The sequence below is a fragment of the Ranitomeya variabilis genome, chromosome 2 (genome assembly GCF_051348905.1).
Source record: "Ranitomeya variabilis isolate aRanVar5 chromosome 2, aRanVar5.hap1, whole genome shotgun sequence".
Taxonomy (NCBI): domain Eukaryota; kingdom Metazoa; phylum Chordata; class Amphibia; order Anura; family Dendrobatidae; genus Ranitomeya; species Ranitomeya variabilis.
This window is the reverse complement of record NC_135233.1, coordinates 84937863-84956127: the sequence shown is the minus strand read 5'-3', so window position 1 is coordinate 84956127 and position 18265 is coordinate 84937863. Positions and strand designations below refer to the sequence as shown.

At 40.5% G+C, this 18265-nt stretch overlaps 1 protein-coding gene across 9 annotated transcripts in view; it reads left to right on the top strand.

Annotated features, from left to right (window-relative positions):
• The window catches only part of PLCB4 (phospholipase C beta 4), a 329182-nt gene that overhangs the window by 178519 nt on the left and 132398 nt on the right, over positions 1-18265 (top strand). For all 9 annotated transcript variants that reach the window (XM_077282633.1, XM_077282628.1, XM_077282632.1 and 6 more), the window contains 3 exons: positions 5366-5425; positions 6788-6931; positions 16565-16644. In XM_077282633.1, the coding sequence (XP_077138748.1) occupies positions 5366-5425; positions 6788-6931; positions 16565-16644 (284 nt within the window). The remainder of the gene's footprint in view (positions 1-5365; positions 5426-6787; positions 6932-16564; positions 16645-18265) is intronic.

Here is an 18265-nt window from a genome sequence, read left to right as displayed (position 1 = left end):
TTATTTGATGTATTCTATTCTATCCTGTCAGTGTGATTTTACTGTACACCGCACTGAATTACCGGGTTTTCCATAGAACACTGCTGCGTATTTCTCGCAAGTCACACTGATGGTTCGTGTGTAATCCGTATTTTTCTCGCCCCCATAGACTTTCATTGGCAGATTTTTTGTGCAATACGTTGACAAACGCAGCATGCTGCGATTTTCTACGCCCGTAAAATACAGCTGCGAAATATACGGCAGATAGGAGCTGCCCCATAGGGAATCATTGGTCCGTGTGCAATGTGTTGTTTTTGCGCCTCTCATATGTCCGTAAAACTCTCTAGTATGACGCCGGCCTAAGAATGAGCGAGAGTGCGCACGATCAACCACTGCTCCATTTACAAGGGGCCCCAGTTCTCAGTGAAATGGATGCCTGGTTCCAGCTGTCAGAACCCCAACGATGTGGAAACTATTCACCATAACACAGCTAACGGATAACTTCCAAAGCTGAGAATAACCCTTTAATTGTTCAGTAAAAGAATAAGCAATGGCGTTTATTCACAATGCCAAAAACAAACATAAACAGGGGTGGCACCAATGGTGGAAGATGCAAACATATTTTTTTCCAAGCCAGTAGAACCTCTGTACATTTCAACAGAAAAATCCTATATACAGGTGTTTGTGGCAGAAACCAGGCATGTTTCTCTAATCATCTCCTGACTATATATGTCTGATTATGTGCACTGGAGGTCCAAGTCGTCTAGTAATTTTTTTAGCAGTTTTTTTTTTCTTTATTTAATTTACAAAAAGATCATTTCTCCTTTGCCTAATGCTACCGACATATCAGATGTAGTCATCTGTGGGTTTTAGAGGCTCTTAGAACTTTTCAATGTGCTTTGCCTTTTCTAATAAATTCCCGGCGCCATCTGTAGGCTTCGAAGAAGTTCTGATTTATTGTCACTCTGTCATCTTTATGATGTAAGAAGTTTTCTGAAGTCAGAAGTACATGTTACATCGCTCAAAAATACTTTTTTTTTGTCCTTCCCTGGTTTTAGGTATAATCGCTTAAAGCCGTGGTATGAGCAGTTATTATAGAGAGTTACACAGCCGAACAGTCTTTGCGAAGGTGCAAAAATTCAAGCAATAAAATGCAAGACATTCATTCACTGAATATTTGCGAAAGCCCCAGTGTTGGCACAATGTCCAAAAGAATAAAGAGGGTGCATACAGCGCCCGTCAGTAGGTAGCTAGCCACATTCCACCCCTTGCTACATTTCGGGGACCATCCCCTTTCTCCAGAATGCGTGTGGTGCGCTTTTATATCAGGTGCACTTCGAACTGGAGTTGCATAATGATTGTGTCATATTCTGTATATGGATTTCATTATACGAAGAGGAAGAAACTCGGTTACACACATGTGCACCTTCAAAGTCTAATGACGTACCATACATACTGCCCACAATTTGGGCCTCAAAACTCATCATGTGTTCTAAAATTACATTGTCCCAAATAAAATACCCGTATTTTCCGGCATATAAGACGACTGGGCGTATAAGACGACCCCCCAACTTTTCCAGTTAAAATATAAAATCTTCTTAAAAGTCGGGGGTCTTCTTATACGCCGTATGTCGTCTTATAGGGCCAGTGACTAATGTGCCTTTTGGGGGGGAGTGGTCCTGATGACGAAGAGGGGGCATCTCACAGGAAAGTGTGAGTGGAGTATCCCCCATTACCTCATTGTAGCTGCAGTGTGGGGTGCTGGGGAGCGGCGGCAGCCACCGCCCCACAGCACAGCACCCATGCGGCACAAAGAGGAGCAGCAGCTGCCGCCTCTCCCCAGCACAGAAACCCCATGCTGCAGCTACAATGAGGTAATGGGGGATACTCCACTCATACTTTCCTGTGAGACGCCCCCTCTTCGTCATCGGGACTACTCCCCCCCACCCACCATATACACATTGGTGTCTGCACTCGGCGTACAAGACGGCACCCGGCGTATAAGACGACCCCCGACTTTTAAGAAGATTTTCAGGGGTTAAAAAGTAGTCTTATACGCCAGAAAATACAGTAATTCAATTTTAAGGTTTTTTTTTTGCTTTGGACAATCTCTACTCTTTAGGGGGGTTTATAAAAATTTCACAGAGTGGCCCGCTTTTGGGACCTCCACTTGATCAGCTGTTATCTGTGCCTCAAAGTAAGGGTGCATTTACATTGGCCAGTTGCAAATATTAAAAGACTGCTATTCATCTACAGGTAAGTCGATCAGCGGACTTTTAACAGCCTTTTTAACAACCAGCTGTACTTCCGACTTCCGTGCGCTCAGAACAATCATTATTACAGTCGTTCTGTGCGCATAGGATATCATTGTACTCGGCAACAAATGTCCCGTTTAGGGTTCATCCACACATTAAGTATTTGCAGAAGACATTTCTGCACCAAAACTTGTCTTTTGACAAGAAAAAACTGTGTATAAAATATGTGCTTCTTTAATGCCTTTTTATGCAGGGTTTTTTCCCCATTCAATTGGTTGGATGAAAAAAACCCGCAAAAACTGAAAGAATTGACATGCTGCAAATGTGAAACTGCTTCAAATCTGCAAGGAAAAAACAAGCAGTGTGTGCATAAGATTTCAAAAAACAAATTCACTTTGCTGATCCAAAAGTGCATGGAAAAACGCTGGAAAAACGCTGGAAAAACACTGCAAAAACACAACGTGTGAACAGACCCTTACACAAGACAATGTGCTTCGGAGAGGGATGATTTTTAAGCAAGCATTGAAATCACTTCACACAGGGACTAAATATTTTCCTTGTTTAGCCGTTCTATTAAAAGGAACACGAGTGTTCCCAGGACTCGATCGATCTCCTCGTGCACGGTTGGCCATGGTTTTCACGGATAACACTCTTACCTATGATATTCATTGGTGCTGTGCACACATCCGATTTTCTTTTTCATTCCGAGTGAAAATAAATCTGAGACATGTCCAATATTGATCCAAGTGTCGGATTACAATCGGAATGCAAGTCTATGGGTCCGTGGAAAACATCGGACCCCATTCAGAGGACATCTGAGTGTGGTCTGATATTCAGACATATTGGAGAAGGTGGAGAACTTTGTTTTTTTCTCTCCACATCTGAGAAAAACTGATTCTACTCTGATCAAACCCTGGTCAACCTTTGAGCAAAGTCTGATCAGAATAATCAGACTGTTTTTCTCGGATGCAGAGAAAACGGTCGTGTGATCCTAACCTAGGGCTTAGGACACACAACTGTTTTTTTCTCTCAATTCTGCTACTCACAGTTTGATCAGAGTTTGGTCACAGTGTGATCTGCTTTACATGGAGGTGGAGTAAAAAAAAAGAAAGTTTCTTCACCTCCTTCATTTAGTATATCCTTGAAAATCCACCTGCACTCATGTCATCCAAGTGCGGTATGATATTTCGCAAGGACCCATACACTTGAATGGCGGACTGTGATCCAGAGCCAAATCGTGCATCCTGCTATTTTTTTTTCCTCAAACCACTCAGTCCGACGAAAAGATTAGACATGCGACTGGTCTCATTGAATAACGTTGGGATAAGTGCTATCCATGAAAATGACGGAGAGCACTGGTCCGAGTTATAATCTGCACGAGCCCTAATGAGGTAGCACAGGTCCTCCCGAGTGAGAAGCTTAGTTGGTAGTCGTTTTAGGGAATTGAAATGGGTTTTCTAAAAACTCTTTGAAGGACATGGACAGCATCAGGGAGATTTTTTTTTCTTTTTTTACTTAAATAAATGTATTTAGGGTTAAAAATAATTTTTGTGATTGAGTTTTCTTATAAATTTTGATCCATTTGGCATTTAGAGGTTCTTTATTTCCCTACACATTGGGGGTAACAGCATGAGTTACCTAAAAACTTATCAGTGAGCTGGTTCAGAGAGATTGTAACTCTTTTATCAGTCTTTTTCTGCTCCTCTCTGCTGACCAAAGTTAAACTAAACTTTCATGTGGTCATAAATCAGTAAGAGTTATAACCTCCCGTCAGAGCGTTATGTCGGATTCACAGTTAAAGGTGCATCTCACAAAATTAGAATATCATCAAAAAATTTATTTATTTCAGTTCTTCAATACAAAAGGTGAAACTCATATATTATATAGAGTCATTACACACAGAGTGATCTATTTCAAGTGTTTATTTCTGTTAATGTTGATGGCTTACAGCCAATGAAACCCCAAAATTCATTATCTCAGTAAATTAGAATACTTTATAACACTAGCTATATGATTTTAAAATCCAAAATGTTGGCCTACTGAAATGTATGTTCTGCAAATGCACTCAATACTTGGTCGGGGCTCCTTTTGCATCAAATACTGCATCAATGCAGCGTGGCATGGAGGCGATCAGCCTGTGGCACTGCTGAGGTGTTATGGGAGCCCAGGTTGCCTTGATAGCAGCCTTCAGCTCATCTGCATTGTTGGGTCTGGTGTCTCTCATCTTCCTCTTGACAATACCCTATAGATTCTCTATAACAGAGGTGTCAAACTGCATTCCTCGAGGGCCGCCAACAGGTCATGTTTTCAGGATTTCCTTGTATTGCACAGGTGATAATTTAATCACCTGCACAGAATGATTCCAGCACCTTGTGGAATGCTAAGGAAATCCTGAAAACATGACCTGTTGGCGGCCCTCGAGGAATGCAGTTTGACACCTCTGCTCTATAGGGTCAGGGGAGTTTGCTGGCCAATCAAGCACAGCGATACTGTCGATGCAGTAATTGATGCCAAAGGAGCCCTGACCAAGTACTGAGTGCATTTACTGAACATACATTTCAGTAGGTTAAAATTTCAGATTTTAAAATCATTTTTCAAGCTGGTATTATAAAGTATTCTAATTTACTGAGATAATGACTTTTGGGTTTTCATTGGTTGTAAGCCATAATCATCAACATTAACAGAAATAAATACTTGAAACACCTCATTAACTTTTTGATGATATTCTAATTTTTTTAGATGCACCTGTAACTCATTCTGCAGCCAGCAATAGACCGGGCAATACAGAGCCTATAGAAGGCAAAAGGTGTACAATTTTTTATGAAACTCAATTGCAAAAAACTATTTTCATCCCATTATACATGTGTTTAAATAAACAAGTATCCCCTTCACTGTGCAAACTTTGTGCATTTCTCATCATTGTGTAGTTTGATTGTATGGCGGTCAGTGGATTTTCTATTCTATAATTTATTGTAATATGCAGATTGCCTCTTCAGAGAGGAAGAGCACTATATAGCGCCACCTGTTGGAGGCAGCAATCCTACAAGTCATGATCGACCCTTTAACGAGCCTTGAAATGCACAAATATTTTATTCACTAACTATAAGTATTCTTCTTCTTTTCCATTATAGGAAGGCCAAGTCCTAGAGTGTTCTCTAATCAACAGTATACGTTATGGCATAGTTCCAAAGGTAATGTCATCTGAACTTTTTTTTTTTTTGCTTCTTGTGCAAAAACTTTTTTCTGTGCTATGTTGGGCTACTTTAATTAACTGTGAAAAGGTTATCTAATTTGGAGCTTTTCTCTTTCCCCTTGATTGTATGTGAAAATTCAAGATAAAATCCTTTAGATTTTCTGTGGTTTAAATAAGACATTAAAGGAAAGGAGATCCTGCTCAGCGGCAAGCTGATAACGCAAATGACAAACTGCAAATGACATCAGACCGTGAGCGACCTCATAATAATGAGCATGAAATGTCAAATGCTAAATGTCATAAAGAACCATTGTACTGAGTGCGTACATGCCACCTAACATCACTGCGCTGAAACGGAGATCATTTCATGTGGGAAGTAAAAAAATAAACGAAATGCTAGAAAAAGAAAAATATTTTTCATGTTTCTATCCATAATTATCCAAAAGAATACGGACATAAAAGTATTGATGATTCGGGTCCACCATCCCCAGCTGGATTAGTATCGCTTCTCTGAAATGCTGTAGCGTTTCAGAGTAAAATATACAATTTACCTCTTAAGAGAGGACAAGGACTTAAACTGTAGCGCCACCTATTGGGAGTAGCAATCCTAAAACTTAATATCGACCCTTTAACAAACCTGGCCATATGACTTAGGATAAAAGCCGAACCAGAATCTCAATTTGCGGACCGGTGTTTCGGGGTGTCGCCCCTCATCAGTACAAGCATGAGATCTGATTTGGCTGTATATAAGAGGCTTATGATTGAGCCCTAAATGGTGACATTTCTCCTTGTAGTGAGTGACATGCCAGTGTAAGGAGGCTTATAAGCCTTGCAATGCTTCTCTGGGAAATTAAATATGCAAATTACAAAACGTTAGCCCATAGATCCCATCATAAGCCTTTCGTACAGCCAAATCAGATATCATGCTTTGCACTGACCAGGGGCAACACCCCAAAACACTGTGTTTGCAAAGTAAAATACACATGGCTGATGACGCTGCCAGGTGTTCAGGTTGATGAATTTCCCTTAGGTTCTTTTTATTGTGGCCACCGTAGGAGATTCTTATTTTGTTTGTGAAGATCCAGTCATTAAATCAGTACACCCTAGGAATATTTATGCAAATCGCTCTCCTCCAGAAGGAAATAAGCTGTCTCTTTAGCACTACGTAAAAGCCAGCCCTTTATTGAGCTTTGAAAATAGACTTTCAACCAAATGAGAGACCTTCATATGTAGATGGTTTGGAAGCCACAACTAGATGTGTCGGCTATTGGTTGTCACCTTTGAATTAGCTGTAAGGAATTTGATGTACATGTCAATAGAAATTTTGTGATATTAAATCAAATTTTTTCTTTTGTTTCAGGATCCAAAAATATTGTCTGCACTGGAGTCTGCTGGAAAAGCCGAGAATGAACTAGAAGGCCGGATAATGTGTGCCTGTTCCGGCACAGACCTGGTGAACATCAACTTCACTTACATGGTCGCAGAGAGTGTGGAAGTAGCTAAGGTATTCTGCAATTAAACTCTGCTTATGTTACCACTACGTTTCTGTGACTACTCTAATCTGATCCTGTCAATTACCACATGACTTATTTTAGCTTGGCATGGACTGACTATTACAGTATGGAGAAACCACAAACGTTTGTAAACAGACTTCTGAGATACAAGTTCCTAGTCAGTGTGAAGACAATTCTACCAGCAGTTATCACACTGCTGTCCACCATCAGACCGCCTGGATGTGGGGTTCAGGACCCTCATCTATAAGGCAGTGGGTAGAGCAGTCGCTTTCTCTCATTCTGCAGTACCCAGCATGTCTGTGCATGGACATCTCATTGATTTCCCTGGGCATTATGTAGTAGTTATTTATTCTTGTGTTGTGCCAAGGGGAATATATGACAACTATTATTTTTCAACTTTACATTATTGTCCAGGAATAGAATAAAAAATACATAGATAAAGAAAATCTAATTCTGAATAAATCCCTAAATAATTGCAATTAGCAAAATAATTGTGTTTTGTCTAGGGAGATAATCACTATAGTATATTGTACTGGTCATAATTTGGTTACACTGACAATAACCTGTCCTTAGTTGTTAATAGGAGAGGTGCATGTAAGCATGTTTAGTGCCAGGGGTGCTCATATTGCTGTCAACCTTATGTAAATAATACTGAAGACATCAGTGCTGAGGTAAGAAGAGGCTGCTCAGACTGCTGTCCACCCTGTCTATCTGAGTAATAAGGGAGATGGGTGCAGAGGTAAGAAGACACTGCTCACACTGCTGTCCACCATGCCTCCAGATATAATAATGGAAATACCAGTTGTTCTGAGGTGAAAAGAGGCTGCTCACACTGCTGTCCACCGTGTCTATCTGATCTAATACTAGAGATATCAGGGATGCTGAGGTAAGAAGAGGCTGCTCACGCTACTGTCCAAGCTGTCTTCTGATCGAATACTAGAAATATCATGAGTGCTGAGGTGAAAAGAGGCTACTTACACTGCTGTCCACCCTGTCTATCTGATCTAATACTAGAGATATCAGGGGTGCTGAGGTAAGAAGAGGCTGCTCACACTGCTGTCCACCCTGCCTATCTGATCTTATACTAAAATTACCAGGGATGCTGAGGTAAGAAGAGACTGCTCACACTGCAGTCCACCCTGTCAGTATCTAACACTGGAGATATCAGGGGTGCTGAGGTAAGAAAAGACCCCCCCACATTGCTGTCCACCCTTTTTGTCTGATCTAATACTGGAGAAGCCAGGGAGGCTGAGGTAAGATGAAGCTGCTCACACTGCTGTCCACCCTGTCTATCTGATCTTATGCTAAAGTTACCAGGGATGCTGAGGTAAGAGGCTCCTCACATTACTGTCCATACTGTCTAACTGCTGTGACCTGGAGGGAGCTTGATGGGTTTGGTTCTCTCCAGGTCACAACAGCAGAGCGTCCTACTGCACGTGATCATAGTCTCCTGTCCTATTAACATTCTAAGATGGGTTTCTGATGATGTTTTCATGGTCCTATAATAATTACCTCCCTAGACAATGCAAGTGCACTTTGCTACTTAAAGATATTTAGTAAATTTATTCATGATGGCATTTTCTGTGTATTTTTTTTCTGTTCCCTGAGAATCCCTTTAAGCAGTTGTTAATGGGCTTAATTAGTAAAAAAAAAAGATGCTGCATTGAGCAGCTTGAGACAATAAGGCACCAGAAATATTGCCGGTCAGCTCCTTTTCACTTCCATTGTAGCTGAGCTGCAGTAATCGAGAACATACACTTTTCACATCTGACAATGCCTGAGCTGAAACAGTTGGTCGGTTGAGGATGCGGGTTGTCAGACCCACATTGATCTAATATTGATGACCCATCCAAAACCTCTTTGGTGAATGAACCATAGACCTATACACATTCTTGGCAAGTGTGTTAAGATCTGAATATGTCCTGCTAAGTAGGGTCTTATTATATGGTTTGGGGTTCCCTTACTGTCAGGTGAGCAAGATGTTAGGTTGCAATTTTAATATTGGCCCCAAGTAGAAATATGTGAGGATTACCACTCTTACTTGGATCACTGCTTGCTTGCCATATAGGTTTATGGAGATTTTCAGTGAATCCCTGCAGATATGGTTGGTCCTCAATACAATGAATATATTCGCTGTATTTTACTACATTAGTATTGATCTCTACATAGAAGCAGATTGCAAATAAAATTACATCAGCACCAGGATCATCACTTCAATGCAGCCGATATGTACTTGTTGGCTTTGTAGGTTTTTCTCCTTCAGGTTCATCTGGATTATTTAATAAGGATCCATCTCTTAAGTGGGTAGTTTTTTTTATCCAGTCTAAATGCCACTTCTCTCCTTAATCAGGCATTGCTTTTTTCTGTTCTATGACCCTGACATATGGCCCCCTCTTCCATTTTGTGCCCTGTAGGTAAATATAGTCTTGTTAGCCAAGGCACAAGAAGGTGCTCAAGAGAAGAGTTGAGGATCACGCCCACTTGGCGTGGATTTACATAAAGACACGAACAGAGAGGTGCAAGAACAAAAATAAAAATACAAACAAAAGAAAAATCTACAGATTCTAGAATCAGGAGAACAGAGGCAATTAGACCAGCTAAAAAAAATCACATATTTATGGCAAGTGACAGGCTGGCATTCATTGGTTTATTGGCCATTGAGTGGTTGTGGCGTCTTGCACGGATTGTGTTTATGTCTGGATCTTGTGGCATTCCACCATACAAGCGCTTTAGTACGGTGATTGCTGTGAGTTGGCCTAGTCTGCAGCATCTGCAAATTAAAATTAGAGTGCAAACTATTCTTTTAGGCTACGTTCTCACATGAGTCTTTGGCCAGTATTTTACGCCACGTATTTTAGAAAAAATGCAACTGACCTATTTTACTTAATGGGTGCAGAAAATCTGCAACATCAAACACTCACTGAAAGCTCATCATGGGAACACAGCTTTAAGGAGGAAATCCAATCAGAAGTATCTGCTGATAGGTCATAGATACAGTGGGGGAAATAATTATTTGATCCTTTGCTGATTTTGTAAGTTTGCCGACTCACAAAGACATGAACAGTCTATAATTTTAAGGGTAGGCTAATTTTAACATTGAGAGATAGAATATCACAAATAAAATCCAGAAAATCACATTGTAAAAATTATATAAATTTATTTGCATTTTGCAGTGAGAAATAAGTATTTGATCCCTCTGGCAAACAAGACTTAATATTGGTGGCAAAACCCTTGTTGGCAAGCACAGCAGTCAGACGTTTTTTGTAGTTGATGATGAGGTTTGCGCACATGTCAGGAGGAATCGTGGTCCACTTCTCTGTACAGATCATCTCTAAATCATTAAGATTTTGGGGCTGTCGCTTGTCAACTCGGAGCTTCAACTCCCTCCGGTCTGGAGACTGGCTTGACATGTCATTTCAAGGCCAATGTGATAATTTTGGACAAATAGCCCAGGGCCTGCAAATAGTAGTACATATCAATATCTGGTTTAGTACATGAAATTATAGCTTAAAACAACACGCTAATGGAACTTAGGGTTAAAATGTTAAAAACAATAGGTGTTAACAATAGTAATATTTAAAGAGAATCTGTCAGCAGGTTTTTGTTATATAATCCAAGAGCATCATAATGTAGGAGCAGAGAGCCTGATTCCAGCGATGTGTCACCTACTAAACTGTGTGGTATTGTTTCCATAAAATCAGTGTTTTAGTAGCAGGAGATTATCACTACAGCACTACCTGTCTCGTGCTTCCTAGTCCTCCTGCTCTGTGTAACCCCGCCCCCACCACTGATTAGCAGCTTTGTTTCAGTGTCCAGTGTACACAGAAAACTGCCAGTCAGTTGTGGGGGTGGGGTAATACAGGGCTCAGCATCCTGAACTCTGCTACATCTGCAGCTGAGAAACCTGCAATTGTATCAAAATGACAGCATGCAGACCAGTAAGTGACACATCACTGGAATCAGGGTCTCTGTCCCTACATTATGCAACACTCAGATTACTTTGACAAAACCCTGGTGGCAAATTCCCTTTCAATAATGTCACAAGTATGACCTCTTTTCATATCAGGTTGCCATTTACTTATAAAAACTGATATGATAAAGTTGTGACATCTGAGAAGATAGTATCACTAATTAAAAATGTACTATTGCAGAATTCCAGTACTTTATTCCTTTGTCTCTACATTCTGCTATAACTAAAAAACATATTAGTTATACTCTAAGCTTTCATACCCCATAGTATACAAAAAATCTACAGCTGTGAACAGAAATAAGGTATCTGAGCATCTGGCCCTGTATTCGACACAGACAAGTCTTTCCAGTGCTGATACCTGACTGGTGCAGTGAGTGAAGGGGGTCGGATTAACGGATTATTTTAATAGTTAGGCCAGGACCCTTCTTACTTCATTCATTGCTATGGTCAGGTGCCAAACGTGTTAAGGACCCCAATGGTAGTTAACCAGAACCTGAGTGCCGATCGAGCTACTGGGACTAATTAAAGGGGTTGTCCAGTCTTATGCTACAATGTGACTGCAGACTTGTGAATAGTCACGTTGCACACTGTAAGGATTCTCTGGTGACTGCAAGTATGTGATTTGCATACATGCGGTCAGGTGCTGACTAGACATGCACAGCCTCACTCTCTGCAACGTCTAGTCGGAATGTGGCTGGAGAATGACAATCACACACTTGCGGTCACATGACTGCCCGTTCCCAGCACCGGAGAATCCTCACAGTGAGCAGTGCACACCATGTGAGGATTCACAAGTCTTCAGTTACATAGAGTGACTGCAGACTTGTAGCCTAAGGCCGGACAACCCCTTTATTTTTTCTATTTGCAGATCATATAGATTTACTTTTGGGGGTTAAAATGAGAATCTGCTTCATGCACATTAACTAAATAGACACCCAATACAAATAATGTAATCTGCAGGGAAAGTCTTGTAATCTGATAGTTGGCAGATTACGGATGGTTCATTATAATACTGGGAACTGAGGGAATGGTGGAAATTAGAGCCGTGTTCTTACACTAGGACACAATTGGCTCTGCTCTGTAGTGTTGCTATGATGACTTATTAATGTATTTCTAATGGAAAAAAAGCAAATAATCAGGTTTCAAAAACAGAGTCTTAGGGATTAGACGAGGTATAATTCCACGGGACACAGTGAGATTGCTCTATTACACAGCCGCTTCCCGCGGCACTACAAGTTATGACAGGCAGGTGTAATAGGTAATGAATATTCCCCCAGTCCGCCATTCTCATTATTTCTACACTTCACATTTCTATTCTTCCTCCTGGTACTGTACCACTGTGAGAGGAGGGGAATAATCATTACTTATAGTTTTCCAATCATATACATTCAAGTCTAAAGGGTACGTCCTTGGAATCAGGGTCTCTTCACCTACATTATGCCGCTCTCAGATGAGGTGGCACAAACCTGCTCACAGATTCCCTTTAGAGTCGGCCGACGGGAATGGACGACTATTGTGGATATCGGTCTGCCAACAGATTATAAAATATGTAGGTACCAAAAATGACGAAATCATAAAAATCCTGGGATCCAGCACTTCATAAAATAGAAAAATAATAATTTATTGTCCAAAATTAATGGGCATTTTGTGGGGCACCCTTCATCAGTTTCCAATAGACAAAGTATGAAAGTGAGAATAAATGGGTTTAGTAGTAAAAAAAAAAAAAAAGGATGTTTATGGTGGGAGTTCTAATTGATTGACAGCTGTCCATGAAGCTGAAGTCATTGGGCTTGCAGGAGTCGTGTGTTAGTCTGTGCCTGTCGAGGTTTCCTCTTTGTTATTAGTTGTACGGTTATTTTGAACACACTATGGTTAATGCTGAAAAAGTATGTAGGGAGAGCTCAAAACGCAGTGCCGTAAATCTCTATTGTGACTATTAGCCCTCCGGTGCTGACTCCTTTCCTCCACTTATTTCTGAGCCTGCGGTGTATCCCCTTCCCCTGACATTATCCACCCCAGCGCTGTATTTCTGGGTCTGAAATGCTTGTGTGCTGATGATAGTCTGAAATATATAGCGAAGCCTTTCTAATTTCGGGAATATTTTTGTTGGCCCTGCATCGCCCCCTACTGGAGGCTTTAATGAATGCATTAGATGTCGTGTTAGAAATGTATCATATATATAATGTAGAAGCGCACAGTGGGTTATTCATCACCGTTCATAATGGTGTAACGTGTTATGTTCTGTTTTACATAGGATTTCCAGTAAGCCTAACAAATTATCTTAATTAATTGGGAATTGTACTTTTAACGAACTTTGCATAAAATAATAGTGAAGGCAAATATAAGAAGAAACATTGTAATATACTGTAACTTATCAGAGAATCCTTCTTTCCCCATTTATGAGACACCTCTTCCCCTCCCCTGCCTCCTGAACTAATCATTAACTCTGCAAAAAAAAAACAGTTCAGCTTGTTATTGCTCAAAACAAGATGCTCAGTGAGGAGTCGGGCTTCCCCTCCTATCATGGAGAGGAGAGGATGAAGGAGGAGCGAGGAGTCCGTAAGAAAACAAGCAGCCTGAGACACAGAAAGTCTCTAACAGTTTTCCTCTACTTTAAAAGTTATTATCAATGGCGCCAGGATGGTGTAACAAAACAAAATGCAGTACTCACCTCCTGGCCCCATTCAGCTCCTCTGCATTATTTACTCTATCCCCTGCCAGTTGGTGTCAAGGATCTGCTGCAGCCAATCAGCAGCCATTGATCAGCTGCAGCGGTCACATGTTGTCTCCTCTGCCAGTTTATGCCCTGAGACCAATGGGTAACACAGTAGTGAGTGCAGAGAAGCGGCGCCAGCCATGAAAGTGAGTATAGGAGTTTTTAAGACCCCAACCTGGGCCCATTCAGAATAACTTTTAAAGGAGGAAAAAACCCATTTAAAGGGCTTTAACATCAGTGTAATAACTGTTGTGTGGGCTCAGTTTTTACGTGCCCTCCATTACCATCATATGTAACATTGATTGTATTAATGTATAACTACGGTAGGTGTTTAGCAGTGTCTTTTCAAACAGCATGCCTTGCAAGAACTGACAGCTTTTGTTTCTTCACTGACATCGGACCCTTCTCTTTCCCTCCCCTCTATTCTCTCTTTTCTTCTTTTAAGGAGAAAAAAAGGCACAAAATTTAAGGAAAGGTGTCATCTTTAACTTTAGGCCTTCTTGAGATCATCTCAGTCCTCAACTTGCTTATCCGTTCAGAATAACAGTAAATTTACCTTAGCCGGGGGAGCCCAAACTTTTACATGCCACTGTGTGTGTATATGTGTATATATATATATATATATATATATATATTAACAGTCGATGACCCGACAAAAATGATGTCACAGTGCCGTGAAAGCCTCTATTGTTGTAGACATGTTTATTGTCTGTGATACCATGTTCTTGTTCATGTGCTCGTCGATCAGATGTGCAATTTGTATAATTTGTTGTTGTATGTAATTAAAATTGATATTTGAAACATACAATAATTACCATTCCTATTTTTAAGCTTTAATTAGATTACATGAATGTATTCATTATTACTATTATTATTATTATTATTACTAATAATCATTTATATTTTTACTTCAAATATTTTTAACATTAATATTCAATGAGATGTAAACATAAGTGATGTTAAAACCCTTCAATGTTTCTAGGTGAAGCATAAATGTATCTTTTAAGCAAATCTGCTTAGCAAATCTAATACCATTAAAGGTTTTCACACTAATTATCGTACATTAATAACATGGAAACTCCATTGATCGCGGAAACAGGGGTCCCCAAGTAATCACCATTACCTTTACTCCTGTGGAACAGATACATATAGACATTCTGTCAGTCTTGGTCATACCATGTGCATTATTGTTCTATTCACATTGACCTCCATTCTCAAGAATTTGGGTTTTTTCAGCTGTCGGAACCCCAGTGATCACCTGTCCTGTGTAGAGGTGGTAAATGGTTTTAGTGGGGTAGCCCCCTGTAAAGGATATGTACACTACAGTATAGAAATAATTTTGGGGGGATAAATTTATCTGTAAATAAAAACATGGATCATCTTTGTAGTAGGTCGTAATGATGCAAATATTACTGTTCTGTTTCTATAGCTTGTACGTAGATCTATACACCTCCACAGTAAGGGCTCGCTCACACGTCTGATTTTCTCGTATGAGTGTTATCCTTTATTTTCACAGATATCACTCATACCTATGATATTCTATGGGGCTGTGCACGTTTCCTTTTTTTTCCACAGACCGAGTGATCTCCGTAAAATATCGGACACATCTGATTTTGATAAGGGCGTTGGATCAAAATTGGATATGTGTCCAATATTGGCAATGCAGGTCAATGGATCCATGTAGAAAATGGGACATGCGAACACCCTGTGGAGTATCATGTGCAAACACTATCTGCGAAAAAAACCCAATAGAATTCGTACGTGAAAAACTGGCGTGTGAATGAAGGGCTCAGTCAGATGTCAGTATTTTCCACATATGAGAAAAACTGACCAATTTCATCAGGGTTTGATCAGAGTGTGGTTCGAGTGTCATCAGTTTTTCTTGTATGTGGAGAAAAGAAATAAAGTTTCTCCACCTTCTCCTTTCTGACGTCTGTGAATAACGGACCGCACTCGCATGTCATCCAAGTGCGGTCCGATTTTTTTTTTTTTTTTCACCGACCCATACATGTGCATTGCCGATTTTGATTTGACACTCAGAACAAATTCGGACATGTCTTTATTTTTTGCGCGGAGCATTCACTCCAAGGTAAAAAAAATTGGGCGTCCCTATAAAATATCATGGTTAAATCACGAATAACACCCGTACACGAAAAATCAAGAGTTGTGAACGAGCCCAAAGGCTACATTCACATTTGCGTTGTTAGGCGCAGTGTCGGCGACGCAACGCAACCAACAACGCATGTACACAACACAGCGTTTTGCGACGCATGCTTTGTCGCATAAGATCCTACAGATCGGGACTTTCGGCGCAGGGAAAACGCTACAAGTAGCTTCCCCTGCGCCCTGTCTTGTGCGTCTATATAACGCATGCATCGTAAAACGCAGTACAACGCATACCGGCGCATGTCCATGCGCCCCACATGTTAAAGATAGGGGCGCATGACGCATGCGTCGGTATGCGTCGAGGACACTGCGCCCAACAACGCAAATGTGAACGTAGCCTAAGAGAGAAGAGTCAAACCCTGGTGTGGTCTGGAATTTCAGTCAGACTCACTTCCATGTTTCCTTTTCTTTGCTTTACATACAAGTAGTTGGGAACAGATAATGGTTGGAATCCATGAGTTTGGCCCCAATCATAAGTGATGGTAAGATGTTCCAGACTTACAGGCGTGACAGTTATTTGTCTTGATGACTCCATTCCCTCATGAACGTACCATGCTTTAATCACTTTTTGGAGGAGTGTAGTGAGTGTTTGGTGTCGTCAACCACACGTGAAGCGTCGTTATGCAACTTGCTTGTTCTTCTTCTGTCTGGATAATTGGTAAAATTACATTTAGCTATGATGACGTCGGTGCACGTGGATCTTTTGTTGCACAGTATGTCTTCTGTGGGGTGCTTTTCCTTATTTGTACTCTGTGTTTGTATGTCTTTCAGCAATGGGTAGAAGGGCTAAAATCTATCACGCATAACTTTAGAGCCAACAACGTCAGTCCAATGACATGTCTCAAAAAACAGTAAGTGTCCTCCATGTGTCTGCTTGTTTTCTAAATTATGTACAGTATTCATGTCGTTACTGTTATGTATTTTGGCCCAGAGGAACACAATACCTCATCATGAAAGATGTAGTGGAGGTAGTAGATAGAACATGGCTGCCTGCTTACACCCCCAGTCCCAACTTACTACCCTGAGAGCCAGAATTAAATAGCTGAGATGGAAATATCTGTTTCTATTCTGTAAACCTCCAAATGGGTTGCCCTGTGCTGTTCCTGTATTTCCTATCAACTTCTATAGGAGTTATGGGAACAGTGTAATGCAGCCTGCACTTGTGGCCGGCACAGACAGATATTCCTGCCTCAGCAATAAATGCCTGAGATCTGTATAGCCCTTTAAATTGGCTGCATTATGACCTACTGGCTTGTTTTAATTAAAAGCTAAGTATAATCTGACCATAATATTTTAATTTATGCCATCATTGTCCTTTGTGAACATTTTCTTTAACTCCATCAGTACAGGGAGGAAGAAATAAATCCCTTTCTTGCCTTTCAATTCATTATGTTCAGGGTCTTCGCTCATCGATAGTCTCACTAAGCTGCTGTTAATGAATCTTATATTCCTTATTATGTTATCCTATTAAAAATCTGCATAATGGTGCCTAAATGTGACTTGTGGGTCTGACTGGATTTTTACCATCTTTTAAATGACCTGTTAGCTTTCCTGACATCTGTGGGTTTCCTGTAAATTAACAGTTTTGGAACTTTATTTTTTCTTACCACACTGGTCTCGGATTCATCATTGTTGTTTTTCCACTTTTATCGAATAATTAGATTTTTTTAGTGGCTTAAGTATATGCGCAGTTTTAGCTCTAAGTTTTGTGCCATTTTTAAAGGGAATCTGTTAGTAAGATCAACCCTGCTAAGTTGTCTATGTGAGCATGTAGGTCATAGGACTTTGAATAACATGATACCTTGATACCTGCGATCTGATCTCTTGACATCTTGTGCTTGAGCTGTTTAGGACTACGGGCTGGATAAACATCTGCAGGTGAATCTGCCTCCAGAGACTATTTTAAATAAAAGGAGAGTTACCAGTGTGAGACATGGAACTAACGCAGTACTGTAGAACTGAACTCTGTCACATAACAAACATGCTAGCAGCTGCAGCTCTCACAGCTCTGCTGTATTACAACAGTAATACAACCCTGTCTGCCTATGAAAGGGAAGCTGGAGCTGAGAGGAACCTGCAGATGTGTCAGGTATAAGCACACACAGCTCTGCAAGGAGAGCAGAGAGCGGCCATTACACATCAATCTGGTAACGCCTCCTTCATGTAAAATAATCTCTGGAGGCAGAATCTCTGGCCCATAGTGTTGAAAAATTCATTTACATATAAGAAAAACATGGATTACTCTGGACTAAAACATCGGATCTCAGATATCAAGGTATCATTTTATTCAGCTTCCTATAACCCACGTGCCCATATTGACGGCTTAGGAGGGTTGATCCTACTAACAGATTCACTTTCTTTTTTTACAGATTTTTTTTAATTTTTTCTTCACGACTATAGTTATCCAGATGTCTTTTTCTAATGTTTCACTCCTGTTCTTACCTAAAGTAAAGTTTCAATTTGGCACAGTTC